General features: G+C 56.1%; 1 protein-coding gene across 7 annotated transcripts; it reads left to right on the forward strand.

Moving 5' to 3' along the window:
- Positions 1-2,393: 2,393 nt before the first annotated feature.
- On the forward strand, positions 2,394-18,063 carry DNAJB5 (DnaJ heat shock protein family (Hsp40) member B5). Of its 7 annotated transcripts, none has more exons than XM_069001427.1 (4): positions 2,394-2,450; positions 9,143-9,387; positions 11,635-12,233; positions 16,360-18,063. In XM_069001427.1, the coding sequence occupies exons 2-4, from the start codon at positions 9,177-9,179 to the stop codon at positions 16,591-16,593; spliced, it is 1,044 nt and encodes a 347-aa protein (XP_068857528.1). In that variant the 5' UTR covers positions 2,394-2,450; positions 9,143-9,176; the 3' UTR covers positions 16,594-18,063. The 7 variants fall into 7 exon arrangements, with proteins under 7 accessions (XP_068857528.1, XP_068857524.1, XP_068857525.1 ...); XM_069001423.1 differs by lacking the exon at positions 2,394-2,450 and adding an exon at positions 4,761-6,119; XM_069001424.1 differs by lacking the exon at positions 2,394-2,450 and adding an exon at positions 4,761-4,938.
- The last annotated feature ends 2,739 nt before the right edge of the window (positions 18,064-20,802 follow it).

Consider the following 20,802-nt stretch of genomic DNA (forward strand, 5'->3'; position numbering starts at 1 on the left):
AAGAGGTTACAAAAGGACAAACATCTTAACAGCCTCAGAGGTTCACCGGCGCTCAGCTTCACCCACGAGCTGCAGCACCTGCACAACCAGATGCTTCCTCCTCAGTCTGTGGACAGGTGTGCAGGCAGGATGCTGTCCCCACGTTCCACACCAACTCGACAGCATCAAGAGATGGGTTTTCTTCGCAAGACAGGCAGGTTTTCCCAGGACAAAATCCAGGTCACTGGGTCCAGACTGCTCCTCCAACCAGGAGCCACCTCACTCCCAGTCCAACTCAGGCCGGGATGCTGGAAAGATCAAGGGGGAGACTCGCATGGCAAAAGCCCAAACACACCCCCACTGCGGAAGGGGACGCGTGACAGGGCTTTGCAGCAGGACAGCGCTGGCAGCGTGTGTGGCTCAGCTACCCAGTTTCCCTGCTAGCTGGCGACAGCTGCTGTGGAGCTGTGATGCACCGATGTCAGAGCAAAAGCTGTTTTAAACACAGACACTGAGCCCCCCACTGGACCAGGGCTTTGGAGTCCAGTGGCTTTTACACAATGAAAAAGCATAACACAGTGTCAGCCGTCCCAGCCTCACACAGCTAAAGACTCTCAGCCACCCTCTGTTGCATAAGGACCCTGGCCCCGTCACACTGGGTGTTTGATCTGGCAACAATATTGTTCCTGGGGAGTGGATGCTCACCCACCACCCCTGTCAGACATGTCAGAGCACCCCACAGAACCAATTAGGCTGGGAAAGACCTTTGAGCTCATCGAGTCCAACCTATGACCAAATACTACCCTGTCAAGCAGATCACAGACCAACTGCCACATCCAATCTCTCCTTAAAAACCTCCAGGGACAGCTGACTCCACCACCTGGAGTCCACAAATGGGCAGTCCGTTCCAATATCTAATCACCCTTTCTGTGAAGAAATGCTTCCTAATGTCCAAACTAAACCTCCCCTGGCACTGTTTGAGGCTTTGTCCTCTTGTCCTGTCCCTGGTTGCCTGGCAGAAGAGACCAACTCCCATTTGGCTTTAATCTCCTGTCAGGGAGTTGCAAAGAGTGATAAGGTGCTCCCTGAACCTCATTTTCTCCAAACATCCCCAGCTTCCTCAGCCAGTTCTCATAGGACTAGTGCTCCAAACCCTTCACCAGCACTATTGGCCTTCTCTGGACTCACTCTAGCACCACAATGGCCTTTTTAAGTGCCTCAGGGACTTGCTGTCCCACCTGCCCCCACCAGTCCCATATGGAGCAGGGCACACCTTATGCAGGCAGGGCTCTTGGGATGCCTACACTGCCCTGCACTCCCACAGCACGGCCCCACTGCTCCAGTACTTTCCAGACGCCTTCTCCTCACAATTCCCACCTTGGGTCCAGCCCTCCCAGCCCTGCAAAGTGCTTCCAGGACCTTGAACCTCCTTCAGCAGAGAAGGGCAACGGAGCTGGGGAAGGGTACGGGGCTCAAGTCTGATGAGAAGCAGCTGAGGGAGCTCAGGGTGTTCAGCCTGGAGGAGACTCAAGGGGGCCTTACCACGCTTTACAATGAGCTGACAGGAGGGTGTAGCGGGATAGGGGTCAGTCTCTTCTCCCTGGGAACAAGTGCCAGGACAAGAGGACAAAGCCACAAGCTGTGTCAGGAGAGGTTTAGGCTATACATTAGGAAGAACTTCTTCACAGAAGGACTGACTGGGCATTGGAATCGGCTGCGCAGGGGGGTGGTGGAGTCACCATCTCCGAAGGTGTTCATAAAAAGACTGGACATGGCACTTTGGTGCCATGGTCTGGTTGATAGGGTGGTGTCCACTCATAGGTTGGACTTGAGCTCAGAGGTCTTTCCCAGCCACACTGACTCAGTGATTCTGCGATTCTGCACAACGCCAGCCCGGCCCGGGCCGGGGTCCTGGGGGGCTGCCAGGCCCTGGGGGATGGGGCACAGGCCCTGCGTAGCCCCCAGCCCCGCAGAGCGTGCTGTGTGCCCCCGGCGCTGTAAGAACCACCCACCGCCGCCGCACCGCCCCGGGTCCGGGTCACATCCCCCGCTCCCCGAGCCCCCGGACCCGCGGGCGGCGGGGGAGGGAGCGCTGAGGCACGGCGTGAGGCGCGGCCCCGCGGTGACGTCACACCTTTCCAGAAGATTCCCCCCGGGGATCCCGCCGCTGCGAGCGAGCTCCAGGCCAATCAGAGAGCGCCGAAAGGGCGGTGCAGGCTTGAACTGGCCAATGGAAAGCGGCGGCGGGGAGGCGCGGGGGGGGAGAGGCGGGCAGCGGAGCGTCTGGGGCCCTCCTTCGCCCCGCCTCCCCTCCAGAGACAACCAATCAGCGCCGCGCGGCGCGGCGATGGACAGCCCCCCGGGCCAACAGGGGCGTGGCGCGCGCGGGCGGGACTCCCCTGACGTGGCGGCCGGGGGGCGGGGGCGGGGGCGGCCCAGCGAGCGCGCGGCGCCCCGGGACAGCGGGAGCGGTGAGTGCCGGGGGGGGCCCCCCCGACCGCCCCCGGACCCCCACACCGACCCCCGCAGCCCGGCCCCGCCTGCGCCACCGCGGCGAGACACCGTGGCGAGGGGGGACAGTCCCCCTGCCGAGTGGGGTTATAGGGTGTCACTGTGGGACCGCCGTGGGGTGACAAGTTGTTGTCGTGGGGCTGCGGGGAATGAGTCCCCCCGCCCCATGGAGCGAGGCGGTTCGCCGTGGGGATGGGGGGGTCGTGTCACCCCGCACTGGGGGGGTGACAGGGTGTCACTGTGGGGTGGGGCGTCACTCTCTGCGCCGTGACAAGGTGTTGCCGTGGGGCTGGGCGGGGGTCAGTCCCCCTCACGCCGGGGGCTGACAGAGTGGCCCTGTGGGGCCGGCGGGGGTCTTACCCAATGCCCCGGGGCGTGACAAAGTGTCACTGTGGGGCGGGGGCGGCAGTGCCCCTGTCTCGGGGGTAACAAGGTGTCACCGTGGGGTCAATACCCCTGCCCATAGGGTGACAGGGTGTTGCCACGGGACGGGGGCGTCATTTCTCTGCGCCGTGGGTTGACAAGTTGCTGCCATGAAGTTGGGGTGATTCGTCAGTCCCCCTGCCCTGTGGGGTGATGGAATGTCACTGTGGGGCTGGGGAGGATCTTTCCCAGGGCTGACAGGGTGTCATTATGGGGCTGAGGTGGACAGTCCCTCGGCCTGAAGGGGTGACCGGGTGTCACTATGGGGCTGGAGGTGGTTGGCCCCTCTGCCCATGGGATGACAGCATGTCCCTGTAGGACTGGGAAGGAACGCTCACCCCGCTGCACCCATGGGGGGATGGTCTGTCCTGATGTGGGGGCTTAAATCTCTGCTTTATGAAGTAATAGGGTGTCCCTGGGGGCTGGCAGGATTGGCCTCTCTGCCCCAAGGGGTGACAGGGTTTTGCTGTGGGTCTGGGAGCTTAGCCCCTTTTCCCCTTCATGGTTGGGGAACCAAAGCCAGCCACTCTGTCCTGTCACCATGGGATGACATGAAGTCTCTATGGGGCTGAAGGTGGGGGAGGAAGGGGTTGGCATCTCTGGCCCCTGTGGGATGTCAGGGTTTCTTGGTGGGGCTGTGGGTCAGGGTTAACTGGGCTGCCCTACTTGGTGACCATGTGTCCCTGTGGGTCTGAAGGGGGTGGCAGGAAGGGGTTAATCCCCTCTGCTCCGTAACAGAGATAGTGCATCCAAGTGGGGCTGGGAGAGAGAGATTAATACCCCTGCCATGGGGCTACAATACAGCCCTGTGGGGCTGGAGAGGGTGGTGAGGTTAGGGTTAATCCCTCTCTCCTGTTTCACTTTGGAGGGAATAATGTGCCCTGTTTGAGCTATGTGGTGTGACCAAGAAGGGGTCAACACTCCTCCACCTCCATACTGGGGGTACCTATGTATCCCAGTGGGGCTGAACTGGCTGGTGAGAAAGTTGGTAACCTCCCACCCAGGTAACAGTAACAGGTTTAGAGGGACCAGTATGGAAGGGGTTAACCCCTGTCCCCAGTCGAGGTGACAGTGTCTCCTGGGAGGGCTGGCCGGGAGGGAAGGGTTAATCTCTTTCCTCTTGGGGCAGACAGTGGGTCCCAGTGGGGCTTGATCATGGCAGGGGGTCACGCCTGGACCCCGTGGGTCTGTGTACTGGGCACAACGTGTGGGTGAACCCCCATGTATGTGACAGCCCCTAAAAATGATAGTGCCTGTGGGCTTGAGAGGGGGATAAATCCCATCCCCATGAAGTTCTTAGCCCCGCAGTGGGGCTGGGCAGCAGGCACGGGGTGTTGATCTGTGCAATGAGGGGGCTTAACCCCATCCCCATGGCATTGTGAGCATCCTGCTAAGTCTGGAAATGGGGCGCCCTATGCGGGGAGGCAGCATGGAGGGGCTTGACCCTATCTCCACACAACTGTGAGCAGCCAAGTGTGGCTGAAAAGAGGGGAACCTACCTGGGGAGACTCTGTGAGGGACTTGACCGCATCTCCACCCAGGAGCCAGCACCAGATAGGTCTGGAAATTGGGGACCCTGTCAGGGGTGATAGCAAGTGGTATTTGACACCATCCCCAGCAGCACTTTGTGGGTATGGAAATGGGGGACCCTCTCTGGGGAGATTCTGAGCGGGGGTCCTGATCCGTGCCCACGCAGGAGGCGGCCGCCGGCGGGGCTGGCAGCGGGGGCTGTGCTGGCAAGAGGCAGCGAGGGGAGGGTTAACCCCATCCCCACGCAGGTGCCGGCACCCCAGTGGGGCTGTCGGTGGGGAGGGGGAGGCGGGCGGTGCGTGTGGGGGCTCGGGGAGGGGATGATTCATTGCGGGTAGTCATGACATTGCTGCCTGGTTGCCTGCGGCTGCCATCCAGCACGGGCACGGGTGGCTCTGCCTGCCCCGGCGCGACAAGATCCCCACCAGCTCCCTGACTGAACCCGGGATACGCTGCCATGCCGGCCATCCTGCTCTTCTGGAGCCGCGCCGAGAGGTATGCGCTGCCTCGGCACCCGCGCCTCGCCGAACCCAGCTGGCTCGGAGCTCGGCGGGACCCCAGCCCCTGGGGCCGCAGCGGGATAGGGGCTGTCGCCCGCCCGGCGTTTCGCTTGCCGCGGGTGGGATGCAGGAGCTGCCTGGTGATGTTCCCAGTACGGCTGCCCAATTTCGGTGTAGGGCATCCGGAGAGGATGCTCTCTGTGGCCCGCAAGTGACGGTGACAGACGGGGGAACGCGGTGGCATTGGCTTTCCTTAGCGCGCCTGAAGGTGACTTCTCAGAAGTAGGTTTTGCGCCGTGGGCTCGGGGGACGCACCGTCCCCATCCCGCTGCCCTGCCGCCACGGGGAGCGCCGGACGCCGGGCGGGAGTGCGGCACTCAGATCCCTTCTGCCGCGGGACCGGTGCCGGCGCCTGGTGAGGGGGATACAGGGACCCCCATGCATCCGAACGGGAAAAGCTGGGGAGGTGCACATTGGTTAACGTGACTTTTTTCCATATCAACGCCGCCCTACTTTTCTCCCTACCCGATTCGCCTGGCGGGTGCTCAGCCCTGGGCGTCAGCAGAGTCGTTTCTGGGGACACCGGGGGGCTCCTGGCTGCGCTCCCTGCGCTCCTCGGCGGGGGCTGCGTGGGGGACGTGACGGTACCGGGCGGCTGGGTGCCTTGCGGCAGCAGGGAAGAGGAATGCCAGAGCTGACGGATTAAGCAGAAGTGTCTTAATCTGTCAGTTTAACGAGAAAGCGTCGAGAAACCAATTAAAAGGAAAATTACAGCACGGCAAGTGACTCCATTGAAGGGTCTCTCCGTGCGTGGCTGGGAAGCACACAAAGGACGACAGCTCCCCGGCAGCACCACGTTGACTGGAGGAGCCGTTTCGGAGCCAACCTGGGAGCGAGGTCAGAGGCAACCACGGCTGCCGGGCTGGCGAGGAGCAGCCCTTTGGGTGTGCCGGAGGAGGTGGAGGGGGGGACTCGCCAGCAGAGCATCCCTTGGCGGCGGCGGCATCCCCGGCACGAGCCGGCACCTTTCGCTCCGCCACCCTCCTCCCGCCCTCCAGTGCCTCCCGGCCGGGCACACAGCACCTGCCGCCGCCTGCGGACAGCCGCGATGTTTAAAATAAAACTAGAGCCTTTAAAAATGACAGCTTGGACTATGAATGTGTTCGTAAAGTTTCGGTAAGTGGGTTTCTGTCTCTCGACCTTGTGTCCTCATTAAACCATCAGTGCCTGTCTCTGGAATCCCGCGGTGACCTTGCACCCCGAGATGGAACAAAAAAAAAACCTTGTGCCGTTGCCAGGGTGGGTTTGTTCCCTTAGATGACTGCCGAGCGGAGGGATTATGTCAAACGATCGCTATTCAGCTGGCGCGCTCGCCCAGCAGTTGCTCGGGCTGATGTCATGTGCGGGGCCGGAACAAAGATTTATTCTTTATTTAATTTTTTTTTTCTTTTGGTGTGGTTGCAAGAGGAGGATGGAGGCTGGGCTGGTTCAGCAGGGCATGGGAATGCCTGTGGTTTTCTCCAAGGCAGGGTGGCCGTGGCTTATCTGGAGGCATCCAGTTTGCAAGGGCAATGCAGAAATGCCTTTGCCTGCCTGAAACCCCCCACCGCTCCCGAGGGGGTTAAATGGGAAGGCAGGAGAGGATGACTGAGCAGAAGGGGGAGAGGATCGGTGGCAAGGCGCAGCTGATCCCAGAGAGGTGGGAGGGAAGGAGGGAGGCTCTGCGGGGACAGAGTCGTGTTTTACCACCGTTGTGCATGTGAGCTGAGCCTCTGGAGCGTGCCTTAACCCACCGGGTCACCCGCCGGCACCTGGTCCTCTCTGGCACGGTAAACCGCGGCACCGGGATGCATTTCGGTACAGAAATTCCCCCCTCCCCTCGGCTCCCAGCCAGCCGAAGGGGTCCCCGGTCAGGTCAGAGATCCTCATCAGGCGTTCCCACCCCGGCCAAAGATCTCTTGCTGGGCAAGACCAGAGATCTTGTGGGTGGGGGCAGCGTTTTGCCAGGACGGGATGTGTTTGCATGGGAAGCGCTGTGGGGTTTTGGCCAGGTGAGGGGGTCCCAGCGGTGCTGTCAGGTTGGGCTGCGTGGGGTCGGAGCCGGATACTGTGGTCCCTGGGCAGCGACAGTTAAAGGTTTGTCACCTCTGTGTTGCTGGAGCTAGGGTGTGATGGGGTAGTCTTTAGCACAGCTTGGTTTGCTCTCGCTGTGGGAGGGTTGGCAACCTCCAGACAGGGCCAAATCCTGGTCCCAGTACTGGTCTCAGGGAGCCCCTGCCCTCCCCTGGGGGTAGCTGTGGGAAGCAGGGTGTTGGGTTGACCCTTGGTGGGGAGAATGGACAGGATAGCTCTTGGCTCTCCTGCCTGTTGCTCACCCCAGGGTCTCCTGCAGCCCCCCCGCCACTTAGGGAGGATAAATGGGGAGGTGGGTGTGGGCTGGGGGCAGAGCATCCCCCAGCACCTGCGTGGGCTGGGTGCTGCTGGCATCTCTGCATGTAGGAGCTGGTACAGAAATGTGCTGGCATCCGGGAGCTGCCACAGGAGATGCTGTCAGATGCTCTTTATGCCCCCAGGGACCTCCTCCCACCTATTCTGTGCCCCCTGAGCTGCTGTACAGTGTTTGCAGATGCCTGTATCTCCCCTCACTGGGTCCTTCAGGGGTACCTTAGCCCCCCTCCCCATCTACAGCAAAGCACCTGCTTCATGGCTGGAGCAAAAAAAGAGCAGAAGTTGGTGGTTTGGAAGGAGGTGGCCAAATGTGGGGCCGATTTCCAAGCCCCTGGAGGTGGTCATTGCCCAAGGCATAGCCCAAGGCAAGTGTTGGATGCTTGATGTGACTGCCAGGGGCTCAGTGTAGCACCCAGGCATGGATCCTAGCAGAGCATAGCCACCCTTGATTGAGCTGTGGTGGTTGGGGGGTCCCTCTGTGACTTCCAGTGGGAGGTCATGGATAGAATAAGGATGGGGAGAACATGTGGTAGCTTGTATGATGGTGAAGAAAAGGGCCAAGGCTCACACCCTATGCCAAAATCCATCTGCTGGCGGGGCACAGTGAGTTGAGGTGGCTCAGGTGTATTTGGAGCAAGGATGGGGGAAACCTGGATTGTAGCAGGGAGCACGATATGAGCAGTGGGAGTGCAGGTCTGCTGGGGCAGCACCTGGGGAGCAGGGTCAGCACTGAGTGTGAGAGGGGCCAGGCCAGACCCTGAGGTTCGGGGTATCAAGTGTTTGCTGTCAGATAGCCAAAAGCCGAGGAGCAGTGGGAAACATCTGTGGAGAAGCATGGGACTTGTTAGCTTTTTTCTGGAGGAGCAGCCCTGCTATCTCTCCTGGCTGCTCCCTGGGTGGCTGTGACTCCAGCGGTGACTGGGGGATGAATTACAGCCACCGGGTTTTCCATGCCTTAGTATAGGCATGGGCATGGCCTCGGCCTCCGCGCGATGGAGCGAGTGAGCCCTGAGTTCCTGGCTTACTGCAAGATCCAGTTGGAGGCTCTCAGGGAGTGCAAGTCAGGCTAGAAAGTGTTGGGTTTTTTTTAAACAAAAAAAGAAAAAAGCCCTCCCACCATCACAAGATGTTTCTGTCTAACGGCTCCGTTCTCTCTCCGCTAAATACAAATTATGGCTCTGACAGCCGGAGGCGCTTATCAGCTGAATGCCAATTGCTTTCAGGAACAAAATGTTTGAAGTTCCTTTAAGGTGAAGGTACAGCGTGGTCCCTGCCACTGCTTTCAGCCTCCAAAACCTGCTGTCATCACCCTGACTTGGGTCTCAGGTCCCCAGCTGGGAGAGAACAAGGTAAGGGGGTGGACACAGGCAGGCAGCTACATTTGGACATAGCTCAGCCCTCCTGACTCAGGCAGGGGGGGACGGACAGGGACGTGGTCCTGGCCTGACGTTAGCAGTGGCGTAGCCCCTATAATAGCGCCGTGCCCCGACTTGGGCTCTCTCTCCCTGTCAGCCTCAGAGATGAGTCTGTCCATCCCTGCCGTGGGGCTTAGCGGGGTAAAACCAGAGCTGGGACATACTCTGGCACCAGGGCTCTGACCTCTGTTGGGAAGCGTGGACTTGAGCCAGCTCTGGTGCTGCTGGCCCTTGGGACACAGGGAGCATCGGCTCCGTGACAAGTGTGTACTGGTCCCGTTCCCAACTGCTCCACTGTGATATTCACCTTACGAAGAGCTGTCTTTCTCCTTTCAGGAATAAGTATTCGGCTCCCGGCAGCGTTGCCGTCATGGGGAAGGACTATTACAAGATTTTGGGTATCCAGAGTGGCGCCAATGAAGATGAAATCAAGAAGGCTTATCGGAAAATGGCCCTGAAATATCACCCCGATAAGAATAAAGACCCCAACGCTGAGGAGAAGTTCAAGGAGATTGCAGAGGCTTACGATGTCCTGAGTGACCCCAAGAAACGAGCTGTGTACGACCAGTATGGAGAGGAAGGTAAGGGGATAAGCACTGCCCACTGGGAGGCAGGGATGTGGAGTCCAAATCAGTTTCAGAGGTGAAGGGAGGGTTTTCACAAAGAGGTGGTTCAGTGTTTCATGCCTATTCCTGAAATGGGAATGGTTTCCAAAGAATCAGAGAGAGTGAATGCTCCACAGGTGTCAGAAATCACCTCTTATCCTGGTCCTCCCCAGGCAGCTTCACTTTTCCAGCAATTTGTCACCTTGCTTCCTGGGGTGGCTGGGCTCTCCGTGTTCTCTGCCTCAAAACTCCAGGTGCCAGCTGAGAAATGGAAGTGAAAGGAGCTCACCTCCTGGGTCATACTTGGGGTAGTTCGTTAGCAGCTCTTTAAATGACCTAAATAACACAGCAGAGACTCACTGCTTCTGCCCACATTCCCCCTGCACTTGGGCACTGGTCCCATTGTCCTCCCTGGTACAGGCTGACCTACAGGATTCAAAGCTTTTCCCAATTTAAGTAATAGGCCCTTGTTTTGAAACCAAGAGGCTGCTGTTGTCTGGTGGTTGGCACGGAGGAGGAGGAGGAGGAGGAGGAGGAGGAGAGCCGCTCCAACGCAGGCGGCCTTATTAGTCGAAGATGGAAGAGCGCAACCCCATTCGAGGAGAGTGCCGAATAGCATCTGCATTAATCAGCCCAGGACTTGGGTGCTTAAAAGAGCAGGAGGTCTGGCAGGAGCAGGCTGCTGGGTGGAAGAGGCAGCTCCTCTCTCAGGCAGGTGCATCCCCTCACAAGCCACCGGCAGGATTAAGCAGCAGTGGGTTAATTGTTGACCCATTAGTTATGTCAGGGCTATGATGGATGCACCAGGCACAGTGATTTGCCGCCCTGTAAAATGAGAAGAGACTGTCTCAAGTGGGAAACCAGCTTTTCCCGGGAGGCCTCAATGAAATTGGACCCCGCTCAGGCTGGCGTCATGGGATTAAAGGTGAAACCTCCTGGCTGTACAGTCTATTAGGAATGGGGCTCACTGGGGATTTGGCAAAATCCCCATAGCCTGCAGGCATCTAAAATACGAGTGAATTAAGGAAGAGGGTAAGAGTGTCCCCCCTGCTGCCCCATCAAGTTAAAGACCATCTTCCCCCATGCCCCATCAGAGTTGAATCTCTCATGGTCCATGACCCCCCACACACCTTTTGTTTCCCATTTGTTTGAGCAACGGAGGTCAGTATTTTGAGGAGCTCCTGGGTCCCATGTTCTGTGTAGGCAAGGTGAAGCACAAAAGCCCCTTCAACCCACTCAGAATACTGACTTCAGCACTCAGAAGAGACCCCCAAACTTGTCCTGCTGTGGAAGGGGCGTGGGGGACTGGGACAAAGGACAGCCTGTCAGAAAAAGTCCTTCACTGTCACTGGTGTGTCCTGAAAATAGTCCCTGAGCTAGGCTTGGCTTAACCCTTCCCAACCCTCCTGGTCAAAAATAGCCTTGCATAGCATGTGTGACCTCTTTGGGGGGCACTTGTCATGTGCCTTGACTCCTTGGGACCTGGGAGGAGTTGCAGTGACGTAAGGCTCAGTCTGGGACCTGGCAGCAGAGTTTCCCATGGGAAGGGTTGCCAGATGATCCAAACCTGGAGCTTACCTGGCATTTTACAGCCAATATGCAGGGAGCTGCATGCTGACCTGGAGGTCTGCTCACTTCCACCTGCCTATAGAATCACTGAAGGTGGAAAAGATCTGTAAGATCATTTAATGATGCACTGCCATGTTCACCACAAACCCATGTCCCCAAGTGCCACATCCACACACCTTTTGAATATTTCCAAGGATGGTGACTCCATCACTTTGCTGGGCAGCCTGTTCCAATACCTTACCAACTTTTCTGTGAAGAAATTTTTCCTAATATCCAGTCTCAGAGACAAGGAAAGTGTGACAGGAAGGAGCCTGCTCATGGGGAAAAATGGAGATGGGCTGATCGGGATATGTTTTAAATTAAAATTAGGTGAATTGGGTGGAGAGAACCAAAGAGGTCCTTCAGTAGGGATAGAGGGAACAAAACCTGAATGGTTTCTGAGCTTGCAGGGTGTAGGGGTAGGACTGTGTGTCATGGGTGGAGATGGTGCCCTCACAGTGGTTGGGCTGGAGGTGGTGATCTGCACACCAAAGGAGAGGGTGGAAGAACTGCCTGGAGGTGGCAGAGGTCATTCTCCCACTTGGGCAATGCAGTCCCAGCAGAGCATTCCCCCACAGGGAGCATTCATGTCTCCTCTTCCCCCTTCTCTTCCAGGCCTCAAAACTGGAGGTGGCTCTTCAGGTGGCTCAGGGAACACCTTCCACTACACCTTCCATGGAGACCCCCATGCCACCTTTGCATCCTTCTTCGGAGGCTCCAACCCTTTCGACATCTTCTTTGCCAGCAGCCGCTCCCGGATGTTCAATGGCTTTGACCAGGAAGACATGGATATGGATGACGACGACGACCCTTTCAGTGCCTTTGGCCGGTTTGGCTTCAATGGCATTAATGGGGTTCACCGGCGGCACCAGGAGTCCCTGCACACACGGAGGAAGGTCCAAGACCCACCTGTCATCCATGAGCTCAAGGTGTCCCTGGAAGAGATCTACCATGGATCCACCAAGAGGATGAAGATCACTCGCAGAAGGCTCAATGCTGATGGCCGGACCATGCGGACTGAGGACAAGATCCTAAACATTGTCATCAAGCGGGGTTGGAAGGAGGGAACCAAAATCACATTCCCCAAAGAAGGGGATGCCACTCCAGACAACATCCCTGCAGACATTGTCTTCATCCTCAAGGACAAGCCTCATTCGCACTTCAAGAGGGACGGGACGAATGTGATCTACACGGCAAACATCAGTCTTAAAGAGGTGGGTACGGCTGGTAAATCCCATGGGATGGGAGGTGGCACTGGTTCATGGCATTTGGGACAACTCTGGATAGGAAGGACCAGGTAGGTCACAAGAAAGGAACTGCAGAAGCCAACTTGGTCTTGGTTTTGGAGGTTTTTGACCTCAGTGCTGGATGTGGGACACGGATGCTGCAGTCCCTGCTGAACACACCTCACTTCTTGTGCCAATACAGGTGGTATTTATTCATTTTCTCCCTTCTCCATATGTCTTGTTTTTCCATTTTAGCGTAGGGTATTCACATGTGGAACATCCTCTGTAGGAACAAGGGAAAAGCCAGGTTGGCTGGCATCCATCTGATTCCTGCTTTTCCTGTACCTGAGCCTGCTGTGGCTTAGTTACTGCCTGGGGTTGCACCAGGTGCCTCTCCCTGTAGGCAGAGAGTGGGATCACGTGGAGGAAAGTGATCCTTTGCCCTCCCTGAGCAGTGCTTCAGCTGTTTTCCTTGATTCCGAGATAAAGAACCAAACAAAGTAAATACCCAGGCAATGAGTAAAACTCAGCACTTCCGGGCTGCCAATCCTGGAGGTCACGGTGGGGCTGGATGCATCGGATCATCCAGCAATCTGCACGAAGGTGGGAGAGGAAAGGGGAGATTACCTCAGTACAAGATGTGCTGTTCGCCACCGCTGCTGTAAAACTACCTTTTAATAAATCCCAGCTGGCAGCTGCATTTAACATTGACGTTTTTGGCAGCTGCCATTTGCTGTTCCTTTCAGACGGTAGACGCTGTCTGTCTTCTTAATGAGCTGATTTTTTTTTTTTCCTTCCTGAAGGCAGATTTATGTTCTCAAATGCGTTTAATAGAAATAAGCTCAATGGGCCAGACCTGAGGTAGGGAAACGTGATCTTGTGAAGTGTGCCAGCGAGTCAGGAGAGTTCTGCAGTGGCTCTACATCCCAGCTCGGGCTGTGACTGGGTGTACTGGTGGCAAAAAGCATGTGGGCCAGGCAGAGCTAGGCACTCCTGAAGCAAGCTCAGCTCCACTTAACCTGCAGACTCAGGAGTAGAGTTTCCCTCACAGTGCAAAGTGCAGAGGTTTATTCCTGCAATAGCTGGTTCTCCTGGCTGATCCAGAAATACTTGGGAGAGACTGCCTTATTTATGGAGCTGTGCATGCCATATCTCAGATATTTCCTTCTGTTCATTCCTCTTATCAGTAAAGTTAACCCTGAGCTGACTGTGCTGATGCCCAGACCATGTTAGCCGAAGGTTGTGCACTGCTCAGGCTGGAGGGACTTGTGCCTGGAGTTGACCTTTGAGCAGCAATCAGAGAAACCTGCTCCAGCTCCATGTACTGTTGCACCAGGAGTGTTGGACACCTGTGAGCTCCATGAGCAAGGCCTGCAAGCTGGCAGTGGGTTTGCACAATGCAGTCACAAAGCGGAAAATTGCTGGTCCAGACAAATTCCTCATCTCTTTCAGCTGGAATTTCTGGTCTCTGACCTCCCCCACCACAAACCCAACATGCTGGGCATCCTCATGGATGCTGGTCTGGCTGTCATCCGCAGCCTGCTGCTTGCCAGGGCAGTGTGATACTCTGCTGCATTTGTCTTCCAGGAAAAGAAGTTCCTTAAGTGCTCTGGAGCACGATCAGGTGCTGGGAGCTCTCCAATTCTGTATGCTACTACCTCAATATGTGACAGAACACAACTGCTCCATCTCCTCAGCCTCTGGGTGCTCTCCTTGCACCTTCCTCCTTGCAAGGCTGCCTCTTCTAGCCTGAGTTAGTTCTCTCATGCCACTGCCATGAGAGAACATAGTGCCATCAGGAAAGCTGGCATGTGATGGGTGCTTCGCCCCACTTTCAGCTGTGCTGGAGGGCCCTCCCAGCCCTCAAGTCCCAGCCCTGTTTGGTGCCTGGCCAGGGCAGTGCAGGCTTTTTGCCACCTGTCTGCTGCAGAATCAAAGATGTAGGAGTGCTTTTCCAGGGATTTGTTGTCTTCCTTCTTAAAATCAGAGGTGTGTGCCACAGTGGGGAGCTGCAGGAGGGAGGAGGCTCAGGGCTCCGTCAGCAGCTGCCTCTGCTGGGAGGCAGTGCTGCCGGCAGGGCGTCATGCCCGCCCGGCTGCTGCCTAATCCCTGCCCTCAGCACCATCCTGCTTTGCATCCTTTACCCGGCATTACCTTCCTCGAAGCACCTGCAGCTCAGCTCATCCCGGCTGGGACACGGCCAATGCCGACATCCTCCCTGGTGGCTCCGCTGCGAGCGGAGGTGGACCCAATGCCGACCTAGATAAAGCTCTTCTCACACAGCACAGCACTCAAACCCAGGGTGATTTCATCCCCAGGGATGAACCAAGCCTCTTTCTAGGATGCGGGGTAGCTCCCGCAGTTACTGGTGTTACTTCAGCAACTGTTTTCCCAAATGCCAGCAAAGTTGAGCAAGAAGAATGAAAAACAGGGACATACGGTGGAGGAGCGATTGCCTCGGATTCTTGCGTCTTGGCTCTGGGAAGGAAACATTAAGATCCTGTCTGCCTTCGCTGTTACCGCCCGCTTCTGCTCACATCTCTGTCTGCTTTCCCCGTCCACGTGTTCCTATAGGGAGTTCTTGTTCTCCTTTCTGTTTTGTGGCTGGAGGTGTCCTTTTCTTGGGACACGTGGGCACATGCAGCCATGGCACACAGCACTGGGCACCAGCGAGCAGGAGGGCTTTGGCATCCTTGCCTGAGTGCACAGCAGAAACTCCTTGATGTGGGAAGATTGTCCTTTGTTTACCCCCCAACCTGCTGGAGATCAGCCAAGCACCTGCTGCTCACACAGAGCTGATGATGGCGTCCTCCAGCAGGCTAAAGACTTCATCCCTGGAGGACACCCTCTCCAGGAGGAGTCCTGTGCAGATGAGCCATGCAAGGAGACAGGACCTTCTCTCTTGTTCTCCCCTCACCAGAGACCCCCAACCAGCTCTGGCACAGATCCCACTGCAAACCCTCTGGTTCAAAGCCTTGGTTCAGCTGCAGAAGCCCCATCCATCATCTCAGAGCCAGTGGCCAGCATGAGATGTTTCTCCCTGTGCCTGTTCCTGCTCTGCCTCTGGAGGCTTTTTCTGGGGAGGGGAATGCAGAACATTCCCCCACCTACACCAGAAACAGCACTTGCCTCTTCCTCCACTCTTCTTGCAAGGTGCTTTGGGAGGGCTGGGACCCCCAGGACCCAGTTCAGAGGGACAAACCTGTGCCAGCCCCCACATGGAAGCTCGAGGCTGTAGCTCAGCAACCCCCCCATCCCCTGCCCCCTTCCAGAAGCATCGTTCTGCAGTCCTCTTGCTCAGCCCTTGCCGAAAGCCTGGAGACGATCCTGCCCACATGTACGACAGAGCTGTCTGAGTTATTTAAGGACACAAGGATTTTCTTGCTGCATTCCCGTGTCACGTGGCTCGCCAATGCAGGCCGGTGTGCGGCTGCTGCCGGGGGCTGGGGTGCAGCAGGGTGGCACCCCCCCACCAGCTCCTGGCTGTGCAGTGGGATGGGAGATGGGAACCAGCCCCTCCAGCACCCCAGCTCCCAGGGAAGCTCAGTGCCACAGCCACAGCATTGTCCCATGCCAGCATAGTCTTGTGGGGGCTGTCGGTGACAGGGATGGGACATGGGCTGTGCTATAGATAACCCCAGCACCGGGCAGAGCTGCCGTGCTCCGGAGGGTGACAGCTGATGGGCTGTGGCGGCATCCCATGATCTCGGCTGGATTTTCGGCTGCCTGAGGCTGGGAGACGAGGCTGGAAAAGGGCTAAATTTAGCCTGTGCTGTTGCTGTGGGTGGCTGGGCGCTTGCTGGTGGTGCCTTCTGGGCAGCCCAGGAGGTAGGAAGGAGAGTCCTTCCCCCCCCATGAGGGCTGGGGCACCCCTCTCCTGGGGCACCCCTCTCCTGCACGTCTCCTGCAGCCCCGTTCATGGTGGTTGGACCAGGCTGGTACCAGCAGAGAGCTGTGCTTGCACCGGTGAGCATCACCCGATGCTCTTGGGCAGCATCCAAAGGGAGCTGGGCAGTTCAACCCAGGGAGCAGCCAGTGGGGAGACAGGATGTGGTTGTTGGGATGCTTTGGGGGGTCACTCTGTCTGATGGCCTGTCCCCTCTTCCTCCCTCAGGCCTTGTGCGGCTGCACCGTGAACATTCCCACCATCGATGGACGGGTGATCCCACTTCCCTGCAATGACATCATCAAGCCGGGGACAGTGAAGAGACTACGTGGGGAGGGGCTGCCCTTCCCCAAGGCCCCCAGCCAGCGGGGAGACTTGATCGTGGAGTTCAAAATCCGCTTCCCGGACAGAATAGCTCCCCAGACGAGACAGATCCTCAAGCAGCACCTCCCATGCTCCTAGAGCCCAGGGACTCTCCTCCGAAGCAGCAATACTCCAAACGCATGTGCCGCAGCACCTGGCCCACACAGAGCCAAGGTGCCACAGCACTTTTAAAATGCAAAAAAAAAAAAAAATCCAACCCCTCACACTACTTTTCTCCCTCAAAAAACCCACCCAACCCACCCCCTATCCATCCTTCTTGGCCGGTTTTTTACTCCAACAATGGGGAGACTCCTGTCTGCCACAGCTCTCCCAGCTGCCACACCTTTTCTTTGTCCCCAGAGGTCCATCTTTTCTGCCTCGCGTGAGCGAGAGCCGTGGGCCCTTTGCCCGGGGAGGTGCGTTGTGTTGTGGGTTTTTTATGTCACCTGCTTTTCAGGCCACTCTTCCCACAAGAAGCTGGACTTGTCGGGGTCCGGCGCAGTGTAAATAGGACTCCGCAGGATCTGGCATCCCCGCTGCTGGTTTTTCTCTTCCCCTCTTTGATACTTGCTGCTGTTTGGGGTCCCGGCTGAACCGCGGTGCCAATCACTCCTGCCTGCGGTGGCCCCCCCAGTAGCCGGACAATTTCTCACCTGGGGCCACGGTACCAAGTCCAACCGTGGTCCGCTCTCCTGTGCCAAGCCTACACCGAGCCTCGGCTGTGCCAAACAACGGAGCACGTGGGGATGGTCCATCCAGCCTCCTGCCCCTGCCCGGGGATGTCCCCAGTGCCCGTGGGCAGCACTTGCCTGCACCTGCTGCCCACAGGGCCCCAGCCAGCAGGAGGAGGGGGGAAAGCCCAGGGTGGAGCTTTCTTTTTTCAGATGTGTTGAGTTTGCATTGCTGCTTTTATTTTTTAAATACATATATATAGAGCTTATTAGATAAACTTCGTAAGGGTTTTTCTCTGCCTGTATTGGGGATACTGGCCTGACGCACCCAGGCTTTTTTTGAAAGGGGGATGATTCAGCCACACGAACAGCAAACCCCTGGAGTGGGGTTGTGTGTGCGTGTAGCACTAATCTGGGTGCAAAAGCAGAGCCAAGCGTGAGCAGAGCTGTGGGTTTCACTAGTGTTTCAGGTCAAATTAGGGATTCTAATAAGAAGAGAGAGGCGTGTGTATATATTTTTCTACAGGGACAATTCATTCAGGAGGTGTTTCTGGACATCAGGGCGGAGCTGGGAGGTGCATGAGGCAGTCTGTTTAGTGGCTCCATTTTCAAATACTGTATTTTTTTAAAACATTTGGATTTCCATCAGGAGAATTTTTATATTTCTTACCTTTCTCGGCCCACTCTGCCTCAGGCCAGTTTTTTTTTCCCAGGAAAGGGCTGCTATGGAGCAGGAGGCGCGTTCGACCTGGCTTTGTACAGCTCTTTTTTGACCACAGCACCACCGAGAAAACCCCTGCCAAAATATTCCCCTCCACTCCAGGAATCCTTTTTTTTTTTTTTTTTTAATTTCTTAAAAAAAAAAAAGAGAATTCACTGACTTGAAGTGGGGGGTCCCTTGGGGCAGGGGCTGTGCGGGGGGTGTCTGTGGGGCTGGGGGTACAGCTGTGCAGTGTTACCCTGTGGGGCGAGGAGACCCGTGAGGCGCTGCTGAATCAATCGCCCGCTTTGGCCAGCGAGGGGAGGCCACTGGTTCCCTCCACTGGTCCCTGTGGAGTTCAATGTGGAGAAATGTGGTGGACGCCGTGAGCGAGAAGACAGGCCAGCGCGCAGACGCAAGCTGATTTGTTTTTCTCGGTTTCAACGAGACCTGAATGTTTTATAGTGGGGTTTTTTGTAATTTTCTTTTTTTTTTTTTTTCTTTTTTTTTTTTTTTTTGTAATGTCAGTATTGAGAGAAATAAAGAAGTATTTTGAAAAATACACTTCCTTGGGGTGTGTTGTGATGGGAGGTGCCAGGCTGGGCTCCAGTAGACAGCGGGCAGAGGGCTCTGTGCCAGGGTCATTGCCACCACCAGCCTGGCCAGGTGCCCTTGTGGCTGGCAGGGAGAGGAAGAGGAAATGTATTTGTTCTGGTCCCTGGTGCACAGAACCTTCAGGGCCTGCTAACGAGGGGATGGGAATGAATACATGACCTGCTCGGTCCTGAATGGCTGCTCCCCTCGTGCATGGCCTCGGTTGTGCTGACCACACTGCCAAGGACTGGGAGCAGAGGGTGATGGTGAGGGGCTCTGCCCCCTTGGGGCTCTGGGACGTGGCTAACATGGGCAGTGGGATGGTCAGTGAAGGGCTGCAGGGGGAGGCTGGAAAGAGCAGTGCCCATCTCAGAAGGGCGCTGGGGCACGTTGAGAGCCAGAGGCATTATTGGCACCCATGGAAAGTCCTGCTGATGCCAGGGAGTGTTTGCACAATGCTCCCATCAGGAGCAATGCACAAAGACAGGAGATGAGAGCAAAACCCATGGGCCTTGTGCCTGTCTCTCAAGTTCGGTGTGTGGCTCAAGAGGATTTCATTTTGGGTGAGAGTAGTCAATGAATTAAACTGTATGGTTTAATTGCAGTTAATTGCTGCATAACACTGCATATAGTTTCCATGGCCACTATATGCCCATCACCCTCACTGGGCACCTCACCTCTCCAAATTTGGGGATCTGGACCCAACTCTCCTTTGATTGCCACATTCATGAAGGATGAGCTTTGATGAAACCAGCCAAGCCCAGCAGTGATGGAATCAGAACTGGTTTCTACATGTGACACCACCACACACTGTCATTCCTGCCCCAAAAGACTCTTAGGACAAATGAAACCCAAATCATGGACTAAATGGCCTCAAGGGACTTTTGTAAGGAGGGTGGTCCATAGACAGGGGGAATGGTGTCACCACAGAATCAAAGAATGATTTGGGTTGGAAGGGACCTTAAACCTCCTCTCATTCTCCCCTCTGCCATGGACAGGGAGACCTTCCACTCGACCAGGTTGCTCAAAGTGCCATCCAGCCTGGCCTTGAACACTGCCAGTGATGGGTTATGCACAAATTTTCTGGGCAACTTATGCCAGTGCTTCACACCCTGACAGTAAAGAATTTCTTTCTGGTATCCAATCTCTTTCAGTTTGAAGTGATTACTCTTTGTCTTGTCACTACATGCCCTTGTCAAAAACCTCTCCCCATCCTTCTTATAGGCTCCCTTCAGGCAGTGGAAGGGATCAAAAGACTGATATCAGAAGACAGGAAAGGTGATGGGGTATTGGGAACTGGGGGACCTGGCATGATGTAAATGGTATGGAATAAGTGGTGGTTTCAGCTGGGATAGAGTTCATTTTCTCCCTAGTAGCTGTTTCAGTGCTGTGATTTGGATTCAGGATGAGAATCATGTTGATAACACGCTGATGGTTTCAGTTGTTGCTCAGCAGTGCTTACCCTTACTCAAGCACTGTTTGGTTTCCCATGGTCTGCCCGTGAGCAGGTGCACGAGAAGCCAGGAGGGAGCATGGCCAGGAGAGCTGACCCAAACTGGCCAAAGGATTATCCATGCCACAGAACACCATGTCTAGTGTATAAAATGGGGAGAATGAGTGAGTGGCTGCATGGCACTTGTGAAACCTCAAAAGTCCTTTCTGGTGCCCAACATGGGCGCAGAGGATGGAGTAACATCAGATCTGAGCAGACTGTGTTAGACAAGGCTTGTCATAAGCATTTGCTGTATTAGTTTAATAGTTTCTGGTCACAAGGTTGTTTTGTTTGCACTGAAGAATTCCTGTGCATGTGCTCACAGGAGCACCTTGCTCGGTGTGTGTCCCTTGTGGTGGCATTGATCCTCCGTGGGGCCTGGGTGGGTTTTTCTTTGCACTAGTGGTTTATAGGTGCCTCTAAGTGCCACATCTACACCATCCCTGAAATTTTCCACAAAGATGTGCAGATCTGGTGCTTAGGAACATGGTTTAGTGGTGGACTTAGCAGTGCTGGGTTAATTGTTGGACTCTATAATCTTAGAAGCCTTTTCCAACCCAAACATTCTGTGATTCTATGATGCACATCTTTTAAATACTATGGGGATTTCACTGGGAGAAGAGACCGATCCCCACCTGGCTACAGCCTCCTATCGGGTCGCTGTAGAGAGTGATCAGGTTCCCACTGAGCCTCCTTTTCTCCAGGATAAACACCTCCAGCTCCCTCAGCTGCTCCTCACAGGATTTGTGTTCCAGACTCTTCCCCAGCTCTGTTCCCCTTCTCTGGACACGCTCCAGCACCTCAGTGTCTTCTGTACTGTGGGGGGCCAAGAACTGGGCACAGCACTTGGA

The sequence above is a fragment of the Aphelocoma coerulescens genome (assembly GCF_041296385.1).
Source record: "Aphelocoma coerulescens isolate FSJ_1873_10779 chromosome Z unlocalized genomic scaffold, UR_Acoe_1.0 ChrZ, whole genome shotgun sequence".
NCBI lineage: Eukaryota > Metazoa > Chordata > Aves > Passeriformes > Corvidae > Aphelocoma > Aphelocoma coerulescens.